The sequence below is a fragment of the Microcebus murinus genome, chromosome 3 (assembly GCF_040939455.1).
Source record: "Microcebus murinus isolate Inina chromosome 3, M.murinus_Inina_mat1.0, whole genome shotgun sequence".
NCBI lineage: Eukaryota > Metazoa > Chordata > Mammalia > Primates > Cheirogaleidae > Microcebus > Microcebus murinus.
Genome location: NC_134106.1, coordinates 52,233,078 through 52,259,636, shown reverse-complemented (window position 1 = coordinate 52,259,636; position 26,559 = coordinate 52,233,078). Strand labels below are relative to the sequence as shown.

The 26,559-nt window shown below is 34.5% G+C and overlaps 1 protein-coding gene across 3 annotated transcripts in view; it reads left to right on the top strand.

Moving 5' to 3' along the window:
* The window catches only part of WDPCP (WD repeat containing planar cell polarity effector), a 327,586-nt gene that overhangs the window by 129,929 nt on the left and 171,098 nt on the right, over nt 1-26,559 (top strand). For all 3 annotated transcript variants that reach the window (XM_012764900.3, XM_012764898.3, XM_012764905.3), the window contains exons 10-12: nt 11,200-11,809; nt 21,839-22,027; nt 25,117-25,240. In XM_012764900.3, coding sequence (XP_012620354.2) covers nt 11,200-11,809; nt 21,839-22,027; nt 25,117-25,240 — 923 coding nt within the window. The remainder of the gene's footprint in view (nt 1-11,199; nt 11,810-21,838; nt 22,028-25,116; nt 25,241-26,559) is intronic.

Below are 26,559 nucleotides of genomic sequence, written 5' to 3'. Positions count from 1 at the left end.
AGATTATTTTTCCCATAAGAATTAAAATCTATTTTTGCAGTGATTTTTCAAGAGCAGTAACTAAGGGAAAGTAATAATCTGACCAACAACTATTAATATATTATAATTTGACAAAACAGGCATTCAGAAAACATTATAAATATATTCAGCTGAACACCCAACATATTTAAGAAACATCTCTTTCAAAGAAATGCATGTACTGTATTAGCTTTCAGCCAAATAACAAAGATATTCTATTTTAGGGTTGCTGTTTTTTCAAAAAAATCTCTTTATCATGAAATAAAACACTCAAAGAAAACCACACAAAATAAATGTGTAGTTTATTGCATTATAATAAGAGAAAAACCATTGGAACCACTACTCAAGTCAAGAAATAGAACTGAGCAGGTACCCAAAAGTAACCCCATGTGCTCTGTCCCAATCTTAACCCCTTCCCTGTCCCCAAAAGTAACCACTATAATGACTTTTAATCACTTTCTTGTATACCCATATAGTTTTTATCACCTGCGTCTGCATCCCTAGAAACCATAGTTTAATATTAACTATTTATAACATTTTAATGTATATCTTAAATCTCTTTTAATCTATAAGTTCCCCATGCATCCCTTTCTTCTCCTTAAAATTTTTGGATGATTTGTTCTTTCATTAAGAGGCACAAAATTTCAGGTTCTCTCTCTCTTTCTCTCTTTGTTGTTGTTTTTGAGAGAGAGGGTCTTGCTCTATTGACCAGGATAGAGTGCATAATAATAACTGGAGTTATTATAGCTATAATAACTGGAGTTATTATAGCTCACTGCAGCCTCCAACTCCTGGGGTCAAACAGTCCTTCTGCCTCAGCCTCCCAAGTAGCTGGGATTATAGGTGTTTGCCACCATGTCCGGCTAATTTTTCTACTTTTTGAGGAGATGAGGTCTCACTATTGCTCAGGCTTGTCTTGCACTCTTGGACTCAAGTGATCCTCCTACCTCAGCCTCCCAAAGTATTAGGATTACAGGACTGCACCGCCACATCCAGCCTACTGTTTTTCTTTTTGATGTTAGCAGCTTTGGGGTTGAGTGCCTAGATTTATTAATTCATTAGGGTTGTAAAATGGTAATAGTCTAATTATATTATTTCTTTTTCATTTATTACTTGGGATACTTTTATAGAGACACTTCCAGTCAACTCCTATTTGTTTTCCCAATAGTTATATTCATATAGGATAAACAGGATAAATGTCTGATTCTTTTCTATTTACTGATTTTCAAGGTAATTAATTGATTACCTACCACTCCCTGAAGGTGATCAATTGGTTTTTACTTTTCAAATAGTATTATTAATTCATGAATTTAAAATACTCAATTTTATGGGGCTCATAAATTATAATTGTTATCCTTTTGGAAGCTCGGATTATCCTATTTTTGGCCAGTGGGAGCCTCTTGAAATTGGCTCCTCTTTTTGTTATGACCTCACCAGTCTTGGGTACCTTCTTTGTTACTTAGTATGACAACATGCTCTATGCTCATCTTGTATATTTCCTGCCCCAGACTTGGAGTTAGTAATTTCTCCAAGACACTTTTATTTTTCCTTTTAATGGAAAATGGTATTTTAAGCCAAAGTCAAGGTGTTAAGAATATTGGACTGGCCGGGCGCGGTGGCTCACGCTTGTAATCCTAGCACTCTGGGAGGCCGAGGCGGGCGGATTGCTCAAGGTCAGGAGTTCAAAACCAGCCTGAGCGAGACCCCGTCTCTACTATAAAAATATAAAGAAATTAATTGGCCAACTAATACATATATATATAAAAAATCAGCCGGGCATGGTGGCTCGTGCCTGTAGTCCCAGCGACTCGGGAGGCTGAGGCAGAAGGATTGCTTGAGCCCAGGAGTTTGAGGTTGCTGTGAGCTGGGCTGACGCCACGGCACTCACTCTAGCCTAGGCAAGAAAGCGAGACTCTGTCTCAAAAAATTAAAAAAAAAGAAAAAAAAAAAAAAAAAAAGAATATTGGACTATTGTTTTTGAGTTGGTCATTGTTTTTAGGTGTTCTCAGTAGAAAAATTTAGAGATTTTATACATATAGAGTTCATCGGTACTTCTAACTCAAATTCAGGACTATTTTTAATTTAATCTATTATGTATTATATCTGTATTTCCTCTCTTCCATATCAGAAATCCTAGTTTGTGGGGGGGATTATTACAGACTATCCCATAATTACTCATTTACTTTATCTCACAGTACACACCTGACAGTCTCAAGATAATCATGCTAATTCTACCGCTATTAGTATAAACTACTGAGAACATTCAAAAAATTTTGGCTATGTTTTCTTCATTTCTCCCCCTTCCATTTTTAAATTGTTGTACTTTATGTTATTGGATCATATATTTATTACATAAAATGCCCTCTCTCTTTTAATCCTCAACTAGTTGTCTGTGGGTTTTGGTGTTGCTGTTTTGTTGAACCTGTATGGTGATTTAGAAAAGTTAAAAATCTGTGGTACCACCACTACCACCTTTCCAGAATCAGGGATTCTATGTTCATGGTCATGATAAACACCTTTAGTTTGAACAACCTTTTGTAAAAGGTTAAAGCTTATATTTGGATTCACGTGTTTGCATGTGAATGTACTGCTGTTCCAACACTATTTGTTGCAAGGACTATCCTTTCTTTATATTGCCTTTACTGCTTTGTCAAATATCAGTTGACTGTATCTGTGTGGGTCTATTTCTGGGCTCTCCAGTCTGGTCCATTGATCTATTTGCCTACTCTTTCATGAAATAAGTTTTTAATATGTTTTGTTGACTGTTGTAACAAGTAGTTCTGTGGATTGAAGGATTTTATTAATATGAACATACAAATTTATAACTTTCACATACCAAAAAGTATGTATAAAGGAATACTTATGCTTCCTAGTAAATATGTACATCTTTCTATGCTTGTAAGACATTTATATATTTATCTTTCATATAAATGTCAGAGTTCATTGAACACTATTAAAAATAAGAGAGGTATCCATTTGAAAATGATTATTACTATTTTGTTTTAACTTATATATTTGAATAAGTAAAGATGTAGAGCAATAGGGAACTCTTATTCACTACTTATTGAACAATGAATTAATAAACTATGGTAGAGAGCAGTTTAGCAATAACTAATATGATTGAAGACGACTCTCCTACACTAAGAAAAACAGTCTCATCTGTATAAGGAGAAATGTACAATAGTGTTCTTAGCATTATTGTTTATAATAGTAAAAAATTTTGGAAAAATTTAAATGTCTATTAAGAAGAAAATTAAAACATATTTTGTGGTGCATTCAGAGGGCGGAATGCTATACAGCAGTTTAAATGACTGAACTAGAGCTATGTGATTATGTGAAATCTCAAAAGAATAAATTGGGAAAAAAGAGATAACAGCATGACACAATATAATATTTATATAAAAACTTAAAACATTCAAAATGATGTTATGTGTTCTACAGAGTTCTGGATTGATGAAATAATAGTAATACATAGGAATAAATACCAAATTCATAACAGTGTTGCCTCTGAGGAATAAGAGAAGGGAATGGGATCTGGCAGGCTTCAAATGCATATGTGATATTTTATGTCTTTAAATAAATTAAAACAAAAGGATAGTATTTCATAAAGCTCTTAGAGGGAAATGTAGATATCAGAATAAATTCTACTGACAAGCTAAGAACTTTTGGTCGCTGCATAATCTTTTAAATTACCTACTAGTGAAGGTTTTCAGTTTCAGTAAAGGCCACTCTTTAAATTTTTTTCCTGATTTACATATGTGTGACTTGAGTCTTAATAGATACTCTCTCTAACTAAAACATGAAACATGGGAATCTTGGGCCTATCTCTAACTCACTATGATTGCTTTCCTGTTTTTTTGTGCTTTCCTAATTTTAAAATATCTTTCAGAGATGGTATCAATCATATTGACTTATTATGCCTTTCATTATCTATACTCTTCCTTCTTTGACAACTTTTGGATCAATTCTATCTACTTTTTCAAATTTAGCTTTTTTAAGAATAAAAATGAATCATCTCAGTAATGCGTTTTTCAACTGGTTTCAACCTTAAAGCTGATTGATTTAAACTTGGCTAAAACAATTTACTTTAGGATTGATATTACCAACCTGTTTATCCTTGAAATTGGGAAATTCCAGAACCTTTAGGACTCTCTGTCTTTTCTACTCTTTTTTAGTTTTAATTTTTCAGTTTTTACCATTTATTTCTTTACCATAATGTTTTCTTTAAAAAACAACAACAAACAATAACAACAAAAAACATTGAATCATGGCTGCCCATCTCTCATAAGACAATCTTCCCTCATTGGCCACTTCTAACATCATGCAGCCTGTAGTGTAGCTAACACACTGCCCGTGTTTCTGTGTTTTTCTTCTTTGTACCTCCTTGTTGCCTTCAATTAAAGCAGAGCTCTTCTCTTTTAGATTTTCAGACTTTCAGCAGACTTTTTGCCTTATAAAAGTTTTTATTGTTTTCATCCTTTAATTATCTATGCTGTTCCTCCCCTTCTCATTGTTTGCCTATTCACTATGCCTTTGTTAGAACTTTTTACGGTTTGTTATCGTAGGCATTCCCTCTTGAATTCTAATGACTAGTTCCTGAAACCTCTGCTATATATTTTAAGAATCTTTAAAGGGTTAATAAATTTCAAAATTCACCAAGTCTGAGAAGTACCTGAAGACAGGATTAAGCCCAAGGACTCAATGAAAGAAGGGAATTCTTGATCATGAAGTTTGTAGGCAGTAACAATGAGCATGCCTCATGGAAGGTGGAAGTAGACTTCAAATTAATCTTGATAGGTTACATAAGTGTCACCAACCACAATCCCCTTTTTGAATTATTCTCTCTCTGTTGTGCTTTTCTTCAGGGCATTGTCATTTAGCATTTCTCCCTTCACTACACACCATATTTTTCATTCCTTGATCATCCTTGATCATATCTTGGCCTTGATCATCTCCTGACTAGTACTTCAATCTAAGTTCATTTGGGGAGAAACACTAGCTGCATGAATATAAGATGAGAGCTGTCTTAGTATGTGCAAGTTTAGATTTTTAAAAGTCTACATTTTTTTCTAGATATTTTGCAATAACTACATAATTCTATTTGGTATTTCCAACTTCTTATTTGCAAGAATCTGCTAACAGAATGTCTTACAGCTAGAAAATGTATTAACATATTTTTTCTTTCATATATTTCTTCAGTCAATAGGATATATAATACTTAAATAACTTTAAAAGGCTGCTGAAAATACAGGTGTTTGCACTTCATTTTCATTATCTTGGTCTATTACATTAGCATTTTCCTAGAATGAAATGACTGAATTTTTTCCCCTGCATCTTATTGTCATATTTTATCTGAGCCCATTTTTATTGATGATTATCTGTTTCTCCCTGTTTTTTAGTTACAGAATGTCTTTCTTCAGAATTCTAATTGAAATTTCAGTCTTTTCCTTCAAATTAAAATACTAATACCACGTTTAAGTAATATACCAGTATCATTTCACTCTTCTTGATCTAAACTTTTTCACTAAGGGTCTGTGCTGTATCAGCCAATTATTTTATAAACATTTCCCTGTGAAGATTTACTATATCTATGTACTTTTTTATTATTATGTTTTTGAGACAGGGTCTGACTATATCGCCCAGGCTGGTCTCAAACTTCTGGCCTCAAGCAATCCTCCCACCTCAGCCTTCTGAGTAGCTGGGACTACAGATGTATGCCACACATGCCCAGCTTCTACATATTTATTGTTGCTTCTTGTTTATTTTATTATAATACATTATAACCTGTATCATGGCAGTATACAAATTTATTATTTTCATAGACATTTTCATTATTTTATAGAAACATAGAAATGTTTCTTTCATTTTAATAATATTGGTTATCTTTAAAAATCACAAGTATGATTTAAAATAAACTTTTACTCATGAAATTAAATATGAAATTTGTGTCTTTTTGAATGTATTCCATGAATAGTGTTTATTGAGCCACTACCATGTGCCAAGTACACTGCTAAATATCATAAATCAATTAATTCAGTTTAATATTAACTTCCAAGCCATATCTTTGCTATGTTTAAAATTATCTTCCACATTTATAGTTTGTACTATATAAATATCAGCCATAAATTCTAAATAACCAAATACGGATTTTATTTAGTGTCAATGTTTTTCATTCTTTTTGTTATCTACAATCCTTGCCAAAGAATTCAGGGCTTTTTCTTCAGGAACAACAATAATGGCCACTATTTATTGAGGGCTCCTCTGTCCTCTGCATGTTAATTTCATTATTTTTAATTCTTACTACAATCCTGAAACACAGGTGAACAAATCCTTATTTTGCAGATTAAAAAAACTCCAGTTCTAAAAGGTGATCTTGCTCAAGATCTCAGCATTCTGTATTGCCAAAACAAGGATCAGGCCCTATATTTGCTTTTTTTTTTTACTGTACAATGCTGTTTGTGGCAGTTATACAGGGTCAGGTCCAACTTGGAATTAAATTCTGAACCCAAGTATATAAAATACTTTAAACATACAGGTATTTTGGATGTTACTGCTAATGTCATATCATTATAAGAGTCATAAAACTTGACCCTGTGTGTTCTTAACATTGTATTTTGAAAGAATCTATGCAACATCATCGAAGAAACTTAGTTTTCCTTTTTATCTTCTATATAAACAAATGCAAAACTAGCAATAATATTTTGTATCTGTATAATTTTTGTTTTGAGGAGGTAGTTTAGTTTTTATTTGGTTCGTTTTAGGGATGTTTTTCCATTTACATTTACAAAGCATTCATTTTATGTTTAGTATAAATCAATCCAAGAATGAAGCATCTTTAAAAGAAGTCAGCTTATTAAGAATTTCCCCTTCCAAACTTCTTCAGTCATGCAAAGCAAAGTTGCCTATATCATTAACTACTTGGCAAAAATAGCTCAGCACAAGCTTCTTTCTTTCCCACCCTAAAGTAACAGGCTCTATGTCATTTGCATAATTTGTCTCTTTAGTTCCTTCACTGTTTTCTCACTCTTCTTTGCTCTGTAGAGATCCCTCCTCCACACTTAAGTTTCCCATTGCCCTGTCATTCTCATTCCCTTTCTCTGATCACATAGAGGAAAAGCTAATATGGTCATGTAAACTTATTAATCACCTGTGCTTGCCAGACAGCATGTCCTGTGGAAACCTTGGTTTTTAGTGTTAGACAGACCTGGATTCAAACTGCAGCTTTATCACTTATTAACTTTGGGCCCAAGAAAAACTTACGCCATCTCTCTGACCCTCATTTTCCTTATCTGTAGAATGCAGATACCTAACTTTGGAGTATTGAAAAGATTAAGAAATTTTCTGAAAATTTATTGGGACAGTACCCTGTTTTCTTGCTTATTGCTGTTATTATTATTGGTGGGGTTACTCTTTACTGAAATTTATGCACAATCAAGTGTTTTTTAATCTTTAAACTTTTATGGCATCTTTACGCCATGCAAGACATTTTCCTCCCGTAAGTGAGTATCAGCCATAGATAATCATGTGGACAGTTGGGAAGACAGCAAGTGATCCTCTTGACCTTGGCTAGCTTTTCAGAGTAATCTGGGGTTGGCAGCTAGGGATGGGGTACATGGAATCCATGGTCTTACTCCACTTTTTACCCCTTTCTCTTGGTGAAACTACTGTGCCTCTTAGAGAAGGTCTTACAAACCTTTGGAAACAAGGAAGCCTGGGACCCCTCTCCCTGGACCTTGAGCCTAATCTTTTCTAGGCCAAGACAGCCTTCTGGCTGGACCTCTCCTTTTTAGGCTGCCCCTGTGTGAGTGCAGGCTCTACTCAACATCACCTGGACTGTCAATCATCTGTCCTAAGCCTTCCTTTACAAAACTTCAAGCTTTCTGGAAGTGTGATATTACAGCCAGCATTATAGTGGCTTTTTCAAAAATTCATAGTTTAAGAAAGTTTATTGTGTACTTAACTACAAGCACAGCTTTTGGCTAGTTGTGTTACACAGGCACAAAGAAGTATAAAATACATGAGACAGGTTATTTTTTTAAGCCTACAGTGAAAATGAGAACATGTGACTAATCATTAGAAACAAATAGAAGGCCAAATGTCACAAGAGAGGCATTGGCCAAGTTGGGACTGGGAGGGGGATATAGAGGTGGAATTAAAGGAAGGAAAGATGCCACCCCGATGGAAGGAATCCAAGAAACTGGGATACTTTTGGTCTAGTATGTATGTAAGTATGGTAGGTAGGAAAAACTGAGTCTTTGTGGGTGAAAAATGTAGATTTCAGGCAAAGGATGTGAGTGAAATTATAGAGCAGGGATAATGTGGGGCAGTTTGAACTCTGAGTAGAGTACTGTTTGAGAAACTGTAGAAGATAACACCAGAATTTGTAAGTCAGCTCATGTTTCTCTTCAAAACGTATAGCTTCTCATCTTATTTAGAGAAAAAGTCAGAGTCCCTGTTGGCCCACAGGCTACTATACAGTATTCTCCTCTGCCTCCCAATTCTCATTCCCTATTCCCAAGACTCTCTTCCTTGTTCCCACTTCTCTAGCCATATTGGTCTCCTTGATCTGGCCAATAGGGCTTATACTTCAGGGCCTTTTTCCCCTGCCTGAAGCTCTCTTCTCCTTCCTGACTACATGGCTTACTCCTCTTTCAGGCCACCTTTATCACAGAGGCCTGTCCTGACCTCTATATCAAAACTCTTCCTCCCCACTCCAGCCACTCCACACTCCCCTTAGTTTGCTTTATTTAGTTTACTTCACAATACTTAGGAAGTATGTACATAGGATATCTGTATATGTTTACTTGTTAATTATTGTATTTTGCTATTAGGGCATGATGGGGTACAGGAAATGCCACCCCAAAATATGGCACCTTGGCATACTGAGTATTTTAAGCTGAAGGCAATTAAGAAAACCAAAGAAGCAGAAATATCATTCTCACCTTCTCTTTCTCCTTCATTGATCTTCTCTAATGTTTTTCCCTGAGTCCATGAAAAGAATTCTCTGATCTGCCTTCCCTGAAAGTAGGTCATAAGACCCTCATGTGACAAGTCTCCTGCCCTATATACCTGGAGGAGAGGAATGTAGACACAGAGATACAGAGAAAAATCTGAACAGTCCTTGCTGAGTTCCCCTCAGTACCATTAGGTCATACCTGCTTTTTGTCCAGTTACACTTCTGTAAGACTGTCCATTCTTCATCAAAGCTCAACATAAAATAGAAAGTTTTCCCTGGGTCTTTGGGTCTTCATTTTTGAAAGCATCCATGTCATGTAAAATTTTGGTTAAATAAACTCGTTGTGTTTTTTTCTTGTTAATATGTCTTTTGCTTTAGGGATGTCAGCTATGAACCTTGTGATAGATGAGGAAAAGATATTACTTTTTCTCTTCTACAAGTGTATGTTCCCTAAGGGAGAGGATTTACTTATTGTTGTATCCCCAGACCAGTACCTGGCACATAGCTCATACTCAAATATTTACTGGACAAAAAAGAAAATGAGAGCAGGAAAAGGGTGTGAGGGAGGGAGAGGGAGTTGGATGTAAGTACTATAGGATTTTGTATTCCAGGCAAGGGAATAAAAAATTAATTCATTAGTCTGTGGGTAGCCATTGAAGGGTTTGAACAGAGGGGTAAAAGCAAAAGGATTTAATTTAGGAAGATTAATTTGGTGATGATGTATAGTATGAATTTTTTTTTTTTAAAGTCTCATCAACTTCTCCCTCTTCCTCACCCCAATCCAGCACTCTGTAATATACCTACCTGTATGTGCTTTTCTAAAAAGAAAAAAAAAAAAACTTTTAATTTTAAAATAGTTTGACTTATAAGAAATTGCTAAAATAGTACTGTGAATGCTCTTTGTGTACTTTCCCCCCTCTTTCCTCTAGTGATAATATCTTACATTACTGCAATACGTTGTCAAATACAGGAAAATGACGTTGGTACAATACTATTAAACTCAGGGACAGACCTTAGTTGGATTTCATCAGATTGTACATGCACCCTTTTTGTGTGTATATATATTCTATAAAATTTTGTCACATGTATAGATATGTGTTATTTAATGTTTGTAGGTCTCTGAGGTTTTTGACAAAGTAAGCATTAGAATATCTTCTTTAATACCATTCTCCTGGTTCTTGGCCTGTCATCATTTACACATGAATAAAGGGAATGGCCTGTTGTTTTAATTCATTGTTCTGCTTTGGTGTTTTTTGTAGTTAGGTAGCCTTTCCTTTCTACACCAAAGACACTTAAAATTTTACTTCACCAGTATTGACAAATCATATCCCAGTCAAATCATTTTATAGACATCCATCGGTACATTAGGTAGATTGGTTCCAGGACACTCCCTCCCCACCTTCCACTCATACACCAAAATCTGCACATACTGGGCTCTGTAGAACAGAGTACAAAAACTTAGCCCTCTGTATACTCAGGTTTCACATCCTGGGAATACTGTATTTTCAATCCATGTTTGGTTGAAAAAAATTCACTACAAGTAAACCTGCATAGTTCAAACCCATGTTGTTCTAGGGTCAACAGTATTTACTAGGTCTTAATTTTTAAATTTTTAGAAAACCAGTATATTATATTATTTCTATTGATCATTTGTCTACTTAGCAATCCTTCAAATCCTTTCTGATAGTAAAATATTTCTCTAATATGTTAATAGGGTTCTGAAGTTTTTTATGGTTTTTTTTTTGGGGGGGGGCTATACAGACCTACTAATTAGAAATATATTTCTGGTAAGTAATTTACCAACAATTTCAGAATTGGAAAGGGTGATGGGTAGAGAGAGATTAACTAATTGTTTAAAGTCTTTTATTCATTGTTTCTAACTTTCTTAGATGTTCTGCTAACCATATTATTTTACCAAAACCTGACCATATTAGTTTTTATATATTGTGGGACATATTTAAGTGATTTATGGGCTTTCCAAAACAAAGTGTTGAAGTTTAAATCTTATAGTTTAATTCCTACAGCTGTGCTATATATATTTATATATGTGGTCTATATGAGCTAGATCGCTGTATGTACTATTATATACTTATATGTTGCTGATGTTTAAAGTAGTAATTGATGGTCTTTAATAGGTTTCTGAATTGGATTGATATGCCTGCCTGTGTATGACAGATGAAGAAAAATCAATGTCTATCTGAATGTACTTGGTATATTTCTTACAGGTTCTGAGTTCTGTCCGCACAGAATGGGACCCACTGGATGTTTGCTTTGGCATCAAACAGCCTTATCAGGTGTTCACAGTGGAACGTTCCATTAGTGTAGACAAAGAGCCCATGGCTGACAGCTGCATCTATGAATGTGTTTGGAACAAAATCCAGTGTGTGTCAGTCACCAGAATACCACTAAAATCTAAGGCCATCAGCTGCTGCAGGAATGTTACTGAAGACAAACTAATTCTGGGCTGTGAAGATTCTTCAGTAATTCTTTATGAAACTCACCGTAGAGTGACTCTCTTAGCTCAGGCTGAACTTTTGCCTTCATTAATAAGCTGCCACCCAAGTGGTGCCATTCTGCTAGTTGGCAGCAACCAAGGGGAGTTGCAAATTTTTGATATGGCTCTCTCTCCTATTAACATCCAGCTCTTGGCTGAAGACCGCTTACCCAGGGAGACTCTGCGGTTCAATAAGTTCTTTGATGTTCCCAGCAGTCTTGTTCAAATGCAATGGATAGCTCCTCAGGTTGTTTCACAGAAGCCTGAAAGTGGTGACATCTGTGATCTCCTCTTCCTCAGGTTTGACAGAGGACCTTTGGGTGTGCTTTTGTTTAAACGAGGTAAGTCAAGGAAGTTGGTGAGTAAGTAAAGTGTTTATGATGCTGACATAATTAAGACAATAAAACTATTCTTGGAATATAGATTTTTCTTTTTGTCTTTCCATGAATATGTTTGTCTTTCAAACATTTCATATAGTTTTCTTAGAAATGATTTGTGTATGATTTTCTAACTTTCAAAGGAATATTAGATATTTAAGCATTTGGAAATTATACTAATTGTGAATCATGATGTTTAAAAAGTCTTAACTTTCACATTTGATACTCTCTACAATAAACTGTCTTACTAAAAAATATGTGAATATTTAAAAAGTACTTACTGTGTCCATTGAATAAGTCCATGTTGTAGGAATGTAATATTTTTTCTATAAAAATTAGGTTGTTGGTGTCTATTGCTTTCCAGATTGGAATTGTGTGAAGCAAGTGTCTTAAAATTGTAAAAAGCAGATGTTTATTTAGAAATACTGAAGATATTTGCATAACTTTTTGGTTTTGTTTCCCTTTTGGATAAAAATATTCAAAAGGATTTTTCAATATATCAAAATGATATGTTAAGAGACCTTAAAATGAAATTTTATTATGATGAGTCATTTGCCTTTTGTAGTTTTGCATTAACAGTTATGCCCTGAAATATATAATACACTTCAGGTAGTTTTCAGTAATTTAACATTCTTGTGAGAACCTTGGGTTTTTTTTTTTTTTTTTTTTTTGAGACAGAGTCTCGCTTTGTTGTCCAGGCTAGAGTGAGTGCCGTGGCGTCAGCCTAGCTCACAGCAACCTCAAACTCCTGGGCTCGAGCGATCCTTCTGCCTCAGCCTCCCGAGTAGCTGGGACTACAGGCATGCGCCACCATGCCCGGCTAATTTTTTATATATATATATCAGTTGGCCAATTAATTTCTTTCTATTTATAGTAGAGACGGGGTCTCGCTCTTGCTCAGGCTGGTTTTGAACTCCTGACCTTGAGCAATCCGCCCGCCTCGGCCTCCCAAGAGCTAGGATTACAGGCGTGAGCCACCGCGCCCGGCCAGAACCTTGGGTTTAAAAAATTTTTTTTGTATTAATGTGTATTATGTCTACTTGAGAACACAGAAATGTGAATACATCTTAAAACCCCTTACAACTGTAGTCCCCAATCCCTGGGCCACCTACCAGTACCAGACTGTGGCCTGTTAGGAACTGGGCCACACAGCAGGAGGTGAGAGGCAGGTGAGCCAGGGAAGCTTCATCTGCATTTACAGAAGTTCCCCATCGATAGCATCAATGCTATCACTGCATAAGCTCCACCTCCTGTCAGATCAGTGGTGCCATTAGATTCTCATAGGAGTGCAAACCCTATTGTAAACTGTGCATATGAGGGATCTAGGTTGCACACTCCTTATGAGAATCTAATGCCTAATGATCTGAGGTGGAGCTGAGACAGTGATTCTAGTGCTGGGGAGCAGCTGCAAATACAGACTATCATTAGTAGAGAGGTTTGACTGCACAATAAATGTAATGTGCTTAAATCATCCCCAAACCATCTCCCTCCATCCCCTCAGTCTGTGGACAAATTGTCTTCGATGAAACCTGTCCCTGGTACCAAAAAGGTTGGGAACCGCTGCTACAAGATTTGGCTCTATGGTACAAAGTTAAATTTTTAAAGACATTGTAATATTTGTTAAATAGCTTTCAATTCACTTTTTAAAAAAATGGATCTACTTATCTCTGAAATTGAACACATCACATAAATCTAGTGAAAATGAGTTGATTAACCTGAAAGATACAAGGCACATAAAGTGAGGTCTATGTTCTTTCCACATAATAAATTGCAGCTAAACCTATTCATAATGTTAATATTGTCAAGAAAAAAATGTTTGGAATCTCATTTATTATGAGATAATCCAGTTATTCTTTGCCTGACTACATGTTTAACAGTTGTATTTCTCCATACACAACACTAATTAAAAGTGGATGTTTGATGTTTTATGTTTGTTAAAACACACACACGCACACACACACGCACACGCACACATATTTTCTCTCTTCCTCAGTCTCTGTCTCTCAGTCTCTCCTTTTCACCCTCTGAATTACTCAGTTACCTGTCAAATAGAAGGCTGTCTGCCACATACACCTAGCTTTTCTTTAGCCCTCCCTGTGGGCCTACTCACAACAGCTTTGCAAAAAGCACAGCTTTCTCTTCCTATCTCTAGCACATTTGCCTTCTTACTAAAGTAAACAGGCTCTCATTGTAGGGATTTAGAGGGCTTCCTGCTAATTGCCAGCTTGTAAACTTAATTGGACTGTCTCCCTGGGCACTGTTCCTAAATCAATTAGGCAATGAGTTGGCTGTCACCTCTTTTTCCCCAAGAAAGTCTCTTGGAAGAGAATTATTCTATAGAAGTAAGCATTCAAATGAAAAGGTGATAACTTTTCGACTGACATTTATCATTTAAATTTTGTCTTCAATATGACTTTTAAGTTTTATGGGATAGAGAAATTATACGGTCTTATAGACTCTTTAAAAGATCTAAATATGGAATTTCCAAGGATTTTTAAATTTTTTTTTCATTTTTAATGTATTATAAGATTAATATTTATTACAAATTATTTTTCCTGGGAAGAGTAGTTTCCTTGAAATAGAAGATTGCAACTGGCAGATTTTTTTTAAAGAAAACTCAGTTTAAAGAACAGATTTTTCTTATGATCTGCTACTAAATACATCCAAAAAAATTAATATACTTCTTGAATTAACACAGTGCTGATTCTGGGCATCCATGTGGAATTTTCATGTATAATTCAAGTTACTGCATATATAAACAGGTAGTTGCATGTGCAGTTTCCCCACTAGGGAGCATTTATGAGATTTTTTTTCAGATGCTTGTTATGCAAGCCTTTGGAAAATTTGACATGAAAGGTGTAGCTTACAATTTAAAATTGTAAAGATAGATCATAGATCGTGGTTTAAAATAGAAAGCTGTCATATGTAAACGTAGCAGTGGCTAATGCCAATATGCTAAGATTTTTGGAGTTTCACTCTTAGATTAGGTCAGTTAGTATAATGTTGAAGGAAAACTGCTTCAAGGCTAGAGCTTCCATTCTTAATCCTTTAGAATGATTATAGAAATGTGTTGAGCATTAAAAGGCTATCACCACTGTTATTAGAAGAATTCAAAGATTATGTCTTCTTCAAGAGGCGACTAGAGGCCGCGTGGAAGCCAAGAAATATTGTTTTTTTTTTTGTTTTTTTTTTGAGACAGAGTCTCACTCTGTTGCCCAGGCTAGAGTGAGTGCCGTGGCGTCAGCCTGGCTCACAGCAACCTCAATCTCCGGGCTCAGCGATCCTACTGCCTCAGCCTCCCGAGTAGCTGGGACTACAGGCATGCGCCACCATGCCCGGCTAATTTTTTGTATATATGTATATATTTTAGTTGGTCAATTAATTTATTTCTATTTTTGGTAGAGACGGGGTCTTGCTCAGGCTGGTTTCGAACTCCTGACCTTGAGCAATCCACCCGCCTCGGCCTCCCAAAGTGCTATGATTATAGGCGTGAGCCACCACGCCCGGCCAGAAATATTGTTTTATATAAAGCAATATGTATTCAGAATTTCTTTATGTGACAATTATCACATATTTCCACATACATAGACTGACATTAATTTTAAAAAGAGGCCCTAATTATACTACTGAGATATTAAAGCTCTTCCATTCTCATGGGTACCTTTTCTAACCTTCACTGCTCTCTTTAAACTCACATAATCAGCTTCCTACCCTCACCAGAGGATCTCACCTTTTAATTGGCACTTCATTAAGTTTATCTACTCCTCACCACCCCCACCTACCCACCCAACCGCTCATCTGTTAAATATATGGACATGAGTTTTTCCCTTTCCATTCAGTGAAAGAAGCCCAGTTTCTTGTCCAAGAGTAGTTCCATCACTACTTCCATTGTGGATCCTATAACATTCCCTTTGATACCTTTATTTTGTCACCTTCCCCATCCCATTAATCTTGCTATGTCAGCAGACAAATAGGCCCAAGCCACACCATAAAAACCAACAAAACTCTTCCTTAAAATTGTTTCTCCTTTGTTATGAATCAAATATTCACCTTCCTTTTATAACCAAACTAATTGAAATAATAGTGAGCACTGCCTTTCTCTGCTTCTTCACTACTTATTCCTCAGGGCACTGTATTCTGTGTCTTCAATGTTTTCATGGATTGCTCTTGGGAAAGGCACCAGTGACTTTATACTTGATACATATATTTCTCTTATGTTGCTTGATGACTTTTCAGCATTTGATGGTTGCTGACCATGTCAACTGTCATAGAATTCTCACTGTACTTGTCCTCTGTGACCTTGAATGCAACTTTCCATCACTTTTTATACTCTTCTGCCTACTCATGAAAATGTTCAGGTTCTCCAGGGTTCCATTTCTAGCTCTTCTCTCATTTTGTACAGATTGAGAGTATATTTTTAATTTAGTCATCCCATCTCTGACCCTACCCCAGACCACTCCTGACTCCACATCCACATATTCACCTGACTTGCTGGATATTTTTACTTGGGTGTACACAAGTGCCTCAGACTCATGTGCAGACATGAAGTCGTCATCTCTCTCCCTAAACCTGCTTTTTCTCAGTATCCTTTGTTTTAGTGGATGGTACAATTATTCAGATGGAACATAAAGTCAAAAATCATTCTAGAGACTGCAAAGGCAGTCCTAATTTGCATTTCCCCCATGTCTATGGGAGTTAAGTATCTTTCCATGTGAATATTTGCCACATATCTTCTTTGGTGAAGTGTATCTTGAAATCTTTTCCCCAAATTAAATGAGATTGTTTACTTTTTCTATCCCTAAGTATTTCTGTATTGTAAACATAAAGTCAAAAATCATTCTAGAGACTGGTGCTGGCAAAAAGCTGAAGGAATAAAGATTCTTCAGTGACATTTTCTGCAGTCATCGTTTGTTTTTTTTCACAAGAAGATTAATAAACTTAAAAACTTTCATATGAAAAAAAAAGTCATTCTAGAATTCTCCCTCCCTCCCCACGAAGGCCATAGCTACTCAGTGACCAAATCCTATCAACTCTGCCTTCTAAATACTATCAAAAACATCTAATTTAGTTCAGTCTCACTGTCCATTGCTCCAATCCAGACTTTCTCTATTTTATCATGATCAAGCAGAGGCCCTCCACCTGTACTGTTCTGTCTTCCAGTCTTTGGATCCGACTCCTCAGTTAATCGTGAGTGTCATCCAAGTGATCTTTCTAACAGTGCAGATTTGGTCATGGATTCTCCCGTTTGAAAGACTTCAGTGGTTAATAAGCTCTGTTTTTGACTTGGGCATCATCTCCCCAGCTATGCTACACTTGTGTAGCTTCCCAGCCATGGCACATGCTCTTATGCTGACTCCTTCCATGGTGACATTGATAGTAGTCCATCTGCCTGGAGTGTCCCCACAGTTCCCTCATAGAGCCTACGAAGTTGGGAAAAGTTTAAATGTTTAAGTGTTAATATTGAACAAGAGATAATTAAACTAATATCCTTCCTCTCATAGAATCTTAAAAAACCACAGGTGATGTTTATGTAAATGGCTGTCACTGTTTCTAAAAAACTAGTATGATTTTTTTCTTAGAAATTTTGTAAGAAATATATTTTCTTCAAAATTTTTTTCCCCCAAAGGGATTACTTTTAATAAGTTATTTCAATCTTTTATACTTTACCTAAGTGGTAATTGGTAATTTATTGCTGGAAAGAAATGTCAGATACTTTGTTAGATGCCTAGTCATCTTAAAATTGGATCTCATATCATTTGAAATGAACTGTTATTCCAGATAGCATTCTTTCTTCAAATTAGAGTGATGATGGATTTTGAAATCAAATTTATTGAGGCACAGTTTACATAAATGAAACACATCTATTTTAAGTGCACAGTTCAATGAGTTTTGACAAATGTGTATCCCCTTACGATTACCACCACAACCAAGACATAGAACATTTCCATCATCCGAAAAAATTCTCTAAAGGCACTTTCCAGTTAATTGCCACTTCTCTCATAGCTGATGAGCATTGATCTGTTTTCAGTTATTATTGATTAGATTTGCTTTTTCTAGAATTTCATAGAAATGGGATCATATAGTAGGTACTTTTTTGTGTCTTGGTATTTTTACTCAGCATTATTCTGCGGGATATTATTCCATATGAGTGTGTATATCTACAACTTTTTTCTTTATATTACTGAATAGTATTCCATGATATGGAATTCCATTATATACCACATTTTTTTTTTTATCATTTCACATGCTGATGGACATTTGGGTTGTTTACAGGTTTAAGCTAATATGACTAAAAGTACTGTGTACTTTCATGTACAAGTCTTTGTATGAACACGTATTTTCATTTCTCTTGGGAAAAACCTAGGATTAAATAATAGCTGGGTCATATGCTAAGTATATGTTTACATTTAGAAGAAAGTGTTTCTAAAGTGATTGTGTCATTTAGCACATACATTAACAATTTATGGGAGTTCCAGTTGCTCCACATCCTCATTAACACTTGACATTAATGGTCTTTTGATTTTAGCTGTTCTAATAAATGTGTAGTGGTGTTAATTTGCATTTCCCTCATGTCTATGGGAGTTAAGTAAGTATCTTTCCATGTGATTATTTGCCACATATCTTCTTTGGTGAAGTGTATCTTGAAATCTTTTCCCCAAATTAAATGAGATTGTTTACTTCTTCTATCCCTAAGTATTTCTGTATTGTAAATAATATTTTATATACACATTTTAGTTGTTCATTGGACTTATATAGAAACAAATTTTAAAAATATTGACCATGTGTCCTGCAACCCTGCTGAACTCATTCTTAGTCATTATAACTTTTTCGTGGATTCCTTAGGATTTTCTACATAGATGACCGTGACAACTGGATTAAAAATGGTTTTAGGTCTTCTCATTCAACCTGTATGTCTTTTGTTTCATTTTCTTCCCTTGTTACACTAGCCAACATATCCAGTATTAAATAGAAATGGTAAAAGAGGACATCTTTGCTTTGTTTCCAATCTTAGATGGAAAGCATTCAGTCTTTCACTATAAGTATCATGTTGTTAGGTTAAGGAAGTCTCCTTCCACTTCTAATCTGCTGAGATATATTACCCTGAGTGGATGCTGAATTGTTTTAAGTGCATCAGTTGAAATGATTATATGTTTTTTTCTCATTGTAAGGTGAATTATATTGATTGGCTTTGAGATGTTTAAATGACCTTGCATTTGTGGGGTAAATCTGATTTGTTCATACTGTATTATCTTTTTAATACATTGCTGGGTTTGCTAATATTTTGTTAAGGGTTTTGTATTTGTTTATGGGGAATATTGATTCATAGATTTCTTTTTCTTTTCTTATATTTGTAATTTTTGGTGTCTGTAATGCTAACCTCACAAAATGAGTTGGGAAGTGTACCCTCCTCTTATATTTTGAATTGTGTAGAGTTTATATTATTTTTTCTTTTTTTAAAAATGATGTATTTATTTTTTAGAGACAGCCTTGCTATGTTGCCCAGGCTGGACTCAAACTCCTAGGCTTAAGTGATCCTCTTGCCTTAGCCTCCTTAGTAGCAGGGACTACAGGCATGTACCACCATGCCTAACTTTATTATTTTTTTCTTTTAATATTTGATATAATTCACCAGTGAAGGCCATCTGGACATGAAGGTTGTGTGTATATGTGTGTGCCTGTGCATGCATGCGTGCGTGTGTGTGTGTGTAAATGTGGGTATGTAAAGGTTTTTAACAATAACTTCAAATCTAAATAATATAGGGTCATTCACGTTATCTATTCCTTTCTGAGTGAGCTTTAGTAGTTTGGGTCTTTCAAACAATCCATTTCATTCAAGTTATATTTATTTGTAAAAAGTTAAGCTCATAATATTCACTCATTTTTAATTGTCTATAACTCTGTAGTGATTACTCTTGATATTGGTAATTGTGCCACCTTTCTTTTTTTTCTCAGTTTAGGCAAAGGCTTGTCCATTTTACTGATCTCTTCAAATAACCAGCTTTTGAGTTCATTGATTTTCTGTATTTCCTGTTTATTATCATTAATATTTCCTTCCTTCTATTTACTTTTTGGGTCTAATTTGCTCTTCTTTCCCTAGGTTCTTAATATGGAAGATTGGATCGTTGATTTTAGACCTTTCTTCTTTTCTTTTTTCTTCTTTTCTAACTAAAACATTTAAAGCTAGAAATTTTCCTCTAAGCACTGCTATAGCTATACTCACAAATTTTGATGTGTTATATTATTTTAATTTAATTCAAAGTGTTTTCTAATATATTTTATGATATTTTTCTTTGACTTGTAGGTTATTTAGAATCATATTGCTTAACTTCTAAATATTTTTGGATTTTCCAGATAATCTTTCTGTTATTTATATCTAATTTATCTGTTGTGGTCAGAGACTCTACTCTGTATGATTTCAAAACTTTTAAATGTGTTGAGGCTTATTTTTATTGCCCACAATATGCTCTATCTTGGCTAATGTTATATGTGCACTTAAAAAGAATATGTATTCTGCTGTTGTTGGGTGAAGTGTTTTATAAATGTCAATTAGGTCAAATTTATTGATAATGTTTCTTAAGTATTTCCTATTTTTATTGATTTTCTGTTTACATGCTATCTTGATTAGGGAGAAAAAAGTGCTGAAATCTCCAACTATAATTATAGATTTGACTTTTTATCCTACTTCTGTCAGTTTCTGCTTTATTATTTCAGAGCTCTGTTATTAGATACATTTAAGGATTGGTATGTTTTTTCATGAGTTTTGGACCCTTTATTATAAGGATTTAGAATTCTAGGTTAATTAATTTTTATCTTACATCACTTAAAAAATATCTTATTGTTGCTTTCTGCCTTACATAATTTCAGAGGCAGAATCTGTAGTCATTTATATCTTGGTTTCTGTGCATATCCTATGTCTTTTTTCCCATAGTTGCTTTTTAAGATTTTCTCTTTATCACATTTGAACTATTTGGTTATGATTATATGTTAGCTTTTCTTCTCAATAGATCAGTTTTTTCTCATGCTACTAGTAGAAGTGTTGCTTGAGGTATAGATAGAGTCATATATTTTTGCTTTCCTGCAAAGTTTCTATGCGTTAATATATACTGCCAAGGAGCCACCCTGATTTATGAGGACTTCCAGTGCTTGACTGCAGGCTCATGATGGCTTTTGGACTGTCACATTCTTTGATTCTACCAACACAAAAGGAATAGTAAAGTTTTACTGCTTAGTATAGTCAGGGCAATTCCCTAGATTCCCTATCATGTTCAGTCCTGTTAGATATAGCACAAGTATTCATTTTGATGTGACTTGAAGTTAGTATGAAGAATTTTAGCATCTTTCTCATAAATTAATATATTTTTTAAAATCCTGAAGCCTGTAACTATTCCAATTAAATGATGATGAAGGTGATGATGATAGTACTAAATAGAAGAATTACAGTAATATTTTATAATATTTTATGGCTTACAAAGTAATTTCACTTGCATTTTCTCATTTACTTTTACGTTATTTGTACTGAGAAATTTTGTGGAAGCACTCAAACCAGTAAACTTTGGCTGAAGAAAAGATTTTATAGCCAGCTATTTTTAAAGGATTAAAAAACTAAACAAAAAACAAAAAAGAAACCCCAAAACCCCTGCTTAAAAGCCCTAGTACTTATTGTCTTTTAATACACAGAAGTTGTTAGTTTCACATGAGATCTGCCCTATTTAAAAGGCCATAAAACCAGAACAGAATGCCTCCCCCGCACCTTTGTTTTATGCTCTTGGTCCTCTAAGATTAAAAGTGAATTATATTTTATAAAAGGATGAACAAATGTGTGTTTGCTGTACCAAGATATAGCAAAGCTTAGTTGAGAAGGGGATCAGCCCCACATTTCCAGCACTTATGCAAGAAATGATTACTATTTTTTTCCTTTATGGAAAAGTTAACTCTCTGTTATTCTACTTTTTATCTTAAAAGATTTACCTGGTTATAAATGTTTTGTGACAGGTATCTTCACTCAAGGACAGCTGGGCCTGGTAGACATCATCTTCCAGCATATTCACTGTGATGAGATCTATGAGGCGATAAACATCCTGAGCAGCATGAACTGGGACACTCTGGGCCACCAGTGCTTTATCAGCATGAGCGCCATTGTAAACCATCTTCTTAGACAAAAGCTCACTCCAGAGACAGAAGGTCAGACTTGAAATATATTTCATAAATGGCTTTTGTATGTACATGAAATACACATTATTAAATCACTTATATTTTGAGGATGTTTTTGAGTTATGCTGTGAGAGATTAAAAGACAAAAATGTTAATTCTCTATTAAAACTGAAAGGATCAGATGTCAAATAAAATTGCTCCCATATGGTACTTACTGTATAGTATTTGTCAACATAAAGAACAACCTTTCTGTATATGCTTATGTCAGAACTCACAATGCAGTCATTGTATAGTTCAATCTAAGCTCATGTATGGAACATGCTCCAATTTCAAACTTTGATCAAGAATTTCATGTCTGGTAGACAAAGGGCCCCAAACAAAGGTCCTTATCCCTCCCTCACATTAGACACCAGTATTTTTTTCTCACACCCAAGTCCTCTGTCCAGATAATAGTTCTTAACACTCACTCTTTTTGTATGTGTCAGAATTGTAGCCCAACCTGCTCCTCCTCCTTGTTTCCATTCTTCTCACTTGTAGTTCTGATACCCTTCCCTTTTGCCTGCTTGGATTCCCCTGCCTTTGCTCAGTAAGTAATTTGCCCATAGGGATCTCAGATGTTTATGTCAAAAGAGAAGTAAGATGCTGTTTAAAGAAAAAAAAAGGAAAAAAAGATGTGTCACATACAATGAAATAAATCTTTATATTTGCTAATTATTTAGTATTTTTTATTAGTTATTTATTTACTTAATGTAAAATGCACCTGAACATTCTAACATTTGCATCTTTATTTTACATATTTGTGGTAAGCAATGACATTAATGGTGGGAAATCATGTCCAGTGAGAAACTGTCCCCAGGTAATTTATAAGATAAGGAAAACAGGAAGTATGTCAAAAGGTCTTACTGGGGAAATTTTTCTTTCCTACTATTTTCTCTGCATTTTTAAAGATTTTCTTATTCCAATTTATTACATTTCCAAAATAAACAAGTTGTTTGGAAGAATTCTCTAGGTAACTTTCTTTTTAGTAATTTTAGAGAAGAATGATCAGCAAGAACCTGCTCCTTCCAGGAAATCTATATCATGAATCTTGGCACAAGTTACAGTAGGCCCACAATATTTATTTAATATTAATTGAATGTGCTTTTGGAGGTAGCCCAAACTTATTTATGGAAATTTCAGTATTTCTACAATGAGAAAATGGCTATGACAGTGCTTCGCTCACAGGTACTCAGTGCATATGTATTAAAAAGAAAAGTATAACTTCAAGATTTTAGTGTATAAGGTATTAAAAATATTGCTGCCTACAGACTTATCTCAAGTATAATAATTATTTCTTAGTACTGATACACTCTCAGGATTCAGTACCTATTTTTAAAAAATTAAAAGAAGAAATAATAAAAAGTAGAGTTTCTAAAGAAAGCTCATTATGATATATAAAATCTATACCAGAGATCCTAAATTTACTCTTAAATATGAAATTTACTCCTTAATATGAAATGACAGAAAAGATAAAATATTGACTCTCATTTAGGACACTGAAAAATTGCTAGCACCTTAGTGAATTTGTATTGTAAATATTGTTCTATAAGAAAGATTATTAGGGAATATACAAATGGGCATTATCAGATTCTTGCTTTAATAAAGGATATTTTCAAGGAACCATATTGGGGAGTTGTAAAAAGCCTGTATGGCTAGGCTATTAAAATAAAATGCTTGTATGATGCTGGGTTATCAGAATATGTACATTTTAAGTAGGTATGTGCATTTCCCCCCAAGTAACTGCAAAACACATTTCTAAAACATTCAGAATTCTTCTCTGTTGAGATTTATTCTATCTGAATCTAACAAATTTGACATGGTAATTTGTTTTCCTTTTATTAGTGGAACCCAGTGAGTCCTTTTATTTGTAGCTGTGTTGTAGTTATCTTTGAGATCTTCATTTCTGCCTTAAACATCAAGCTGGGCTATCTAATGAATCTATAACTGTGCTGGGAGTTATGAGTATTCCATGTAGGTTTGAATATTTCAGATGTACGAAACATGCTGTCAAGAAAACAAGCAATGGCAAGAGAATCTGGCTTGTTTTCACAATAGCATTGCTGTATTCAATTTTAATCTAAATTGACTGCTGCTTTGAAAGAAAATACCCTTAAAGTTCATCTTACTTTACTGTCTAGATTTGGGATTAAAATGAGAAATTACTAACAGCTTAGCTAAGTCCATAGCAATTACTCTGATGAGGTATTTAATACTTTCAAACCTACATATACCTAAAACTAAAGAGTTTTGCTAAATGAGGAATTGTTTATTCAACCTAGTGCTAGTAGCATAAAAATCAGAGGAGCCTTACTGTGAACTGTAGTGTTCTCATACATACTCATATGCTCACCATTATGGTAATTACTTCCGGGTTTTTCTGGGAAGAAATATAGCCCCATAAGCATGTGTTGGTAAAATTGTGAAATAGGCAAAATGTGCCCTTTCCTCCAATCTCTAGCCCTCTAATTTATCAAAACCTGCTCTCCAAGCCTTCTTTCCTCTCCCAGGGGAGTTAGCTTTCACACTTGGGTAAAACCAAGAATCTTGATGTTTAGGACAGGACTTAGGGAAGAAATAGGGACTTTTACTGTTCTCTTAAAATTGTAATAGAGACATATTCTTAATCCGATAAGACTATGTTTATTTGTGTTATTTTTAAAACTGTTTCTACTATACTGGTTTCAATTCCCAGTGCAAAAAGGTTAGTTTTCTCCTTTCAGCTAAAGAGTAAATGTTGAGCACACTGTGAGTTTGATTTTACTGGAAGTACTAGTTCAAACTGTGCTACTTTGATGAGTCACTGTTTTAATTACCCATTTGTGGTGAGAGGTTGGTTCATTATGGATTTCTTCAGTTTTGACAGCTTTTTGTTGCTCAGAGTCATTGTCAGCTTTGCCTCAAGTGAAAGTTTATACACAGGTTTGTTTTTGTACCAGCTGTCATATTTTAATTTCATCTTTCCTGCAACAAGCTCACATTTCATCCAAGTTTGCAAAACCTGACTGACTGTAAACATGAGTACTCTGTTGTAGTTGAAAGAGTTTCACTTGTTTTAGTGCTGCTATGTTTGAATTCCACAGCACAGCTTGAGGCAAGCCTTGGAACTTTCTATGCTCCAACAAGACCACTTCTGGATACAACTATCTTGGAATATAGAGACCAAATCAGCAAATATGCAAGGAGATTCTTCCACCACTTGCTCAGGTGAATGATATCTTTGGATTGATTCGTGTCAGACTAATTACCTATTTCAGGGAGCCATCTTCTTTAATTAAAATATTCTATAATATATATGGCTATTTCCAAACAGCTCATCTCCTAAAAGAATAATAAATCTTTTTATATTATTTATTTAATTCTTGTTTTTCTTTTAATGAAATATTGGAACATTGCTTAGGGCTTTAACATCATCAGTGCTTTTTAATATACCTTTTCCCTTTTAATATGAAAGAAAAAAATACTAGCCATGTGAAGTCAGTATAAAAATATTAACTGAGTTGTGCTCTTAGCATTAAAGAAATGTTCTTATTTTAATTGAAGCTAAAAATATGAATGTGCTGTAAAGCTCTGAGACAGTCACTGGTTTGCTTTACTTTCAGAATTACTGTAGAAAGATTTGTTCATTGTCTTCTTATATTATGTGGCAAGTTTCTAGCTTTACTGTAGCTCGTTTTCCCTACTTCAAATGGATATAATACATTCCTTTACCTTGGGGATTATGGGGAAAATTAGATGATAATGTCAAGAAATTACTCTGAGAAAAATATTTTAGAAGGTGAAGGACAAGGATATATATTCCATATATAAAGGAAAAAAGAAGGATTAATGGATGGATGATTGGATGAATGGATGGATGGAAGGAAGGCAGATAAATGGGTGCGTAGATAGTTTCAGGATACATGTAACTATGGCAATACTATAAATAAAAGCAAGGAACTGATTAGCATAAAATTTAGAATAGTCTGGAATGAGTGAAAAGAAATAGAATAGGTATATAGGAGCCTCCAAGGTTAGTCCTGTTCTGTTTTCTAACATTAATGGTATATAACAGGATCCATGAAAATTATTTTTTAGCTGTATATATATATACACACACACACACACATATATATATATACATATATATATATATAGAGAGAGAGAGAGGGAGAGAGAGAGTTTTGTTATTTAGAGTTTTTGTTATAATTTTACTAATAACATAATCTGTTACAGTACTTTTCACTCTTTCAAGGACCTTTGATGTGTATTCTTTCCTTTTTTTCTCAGAACAGCCCTGTTAAGGTAATATTATCATCTCACAAATGAGTAAACTGAGGTATAGATTAATGGCTTGCTTGGATCAAATAATAAGTTATTGGTGGTATTATATCTTGAAATGATTTTCTTGATTCCCTGTCCCTTAGTCCTTCCTTAAGACCATTTATCTGTAATTTGATGTATGTTTTTTTATTTTGTCTTGCAAAATAACTGGAAATTATCATCCACTTAAGAGTATACTGATTGATAAATATTCTTGACTGCCC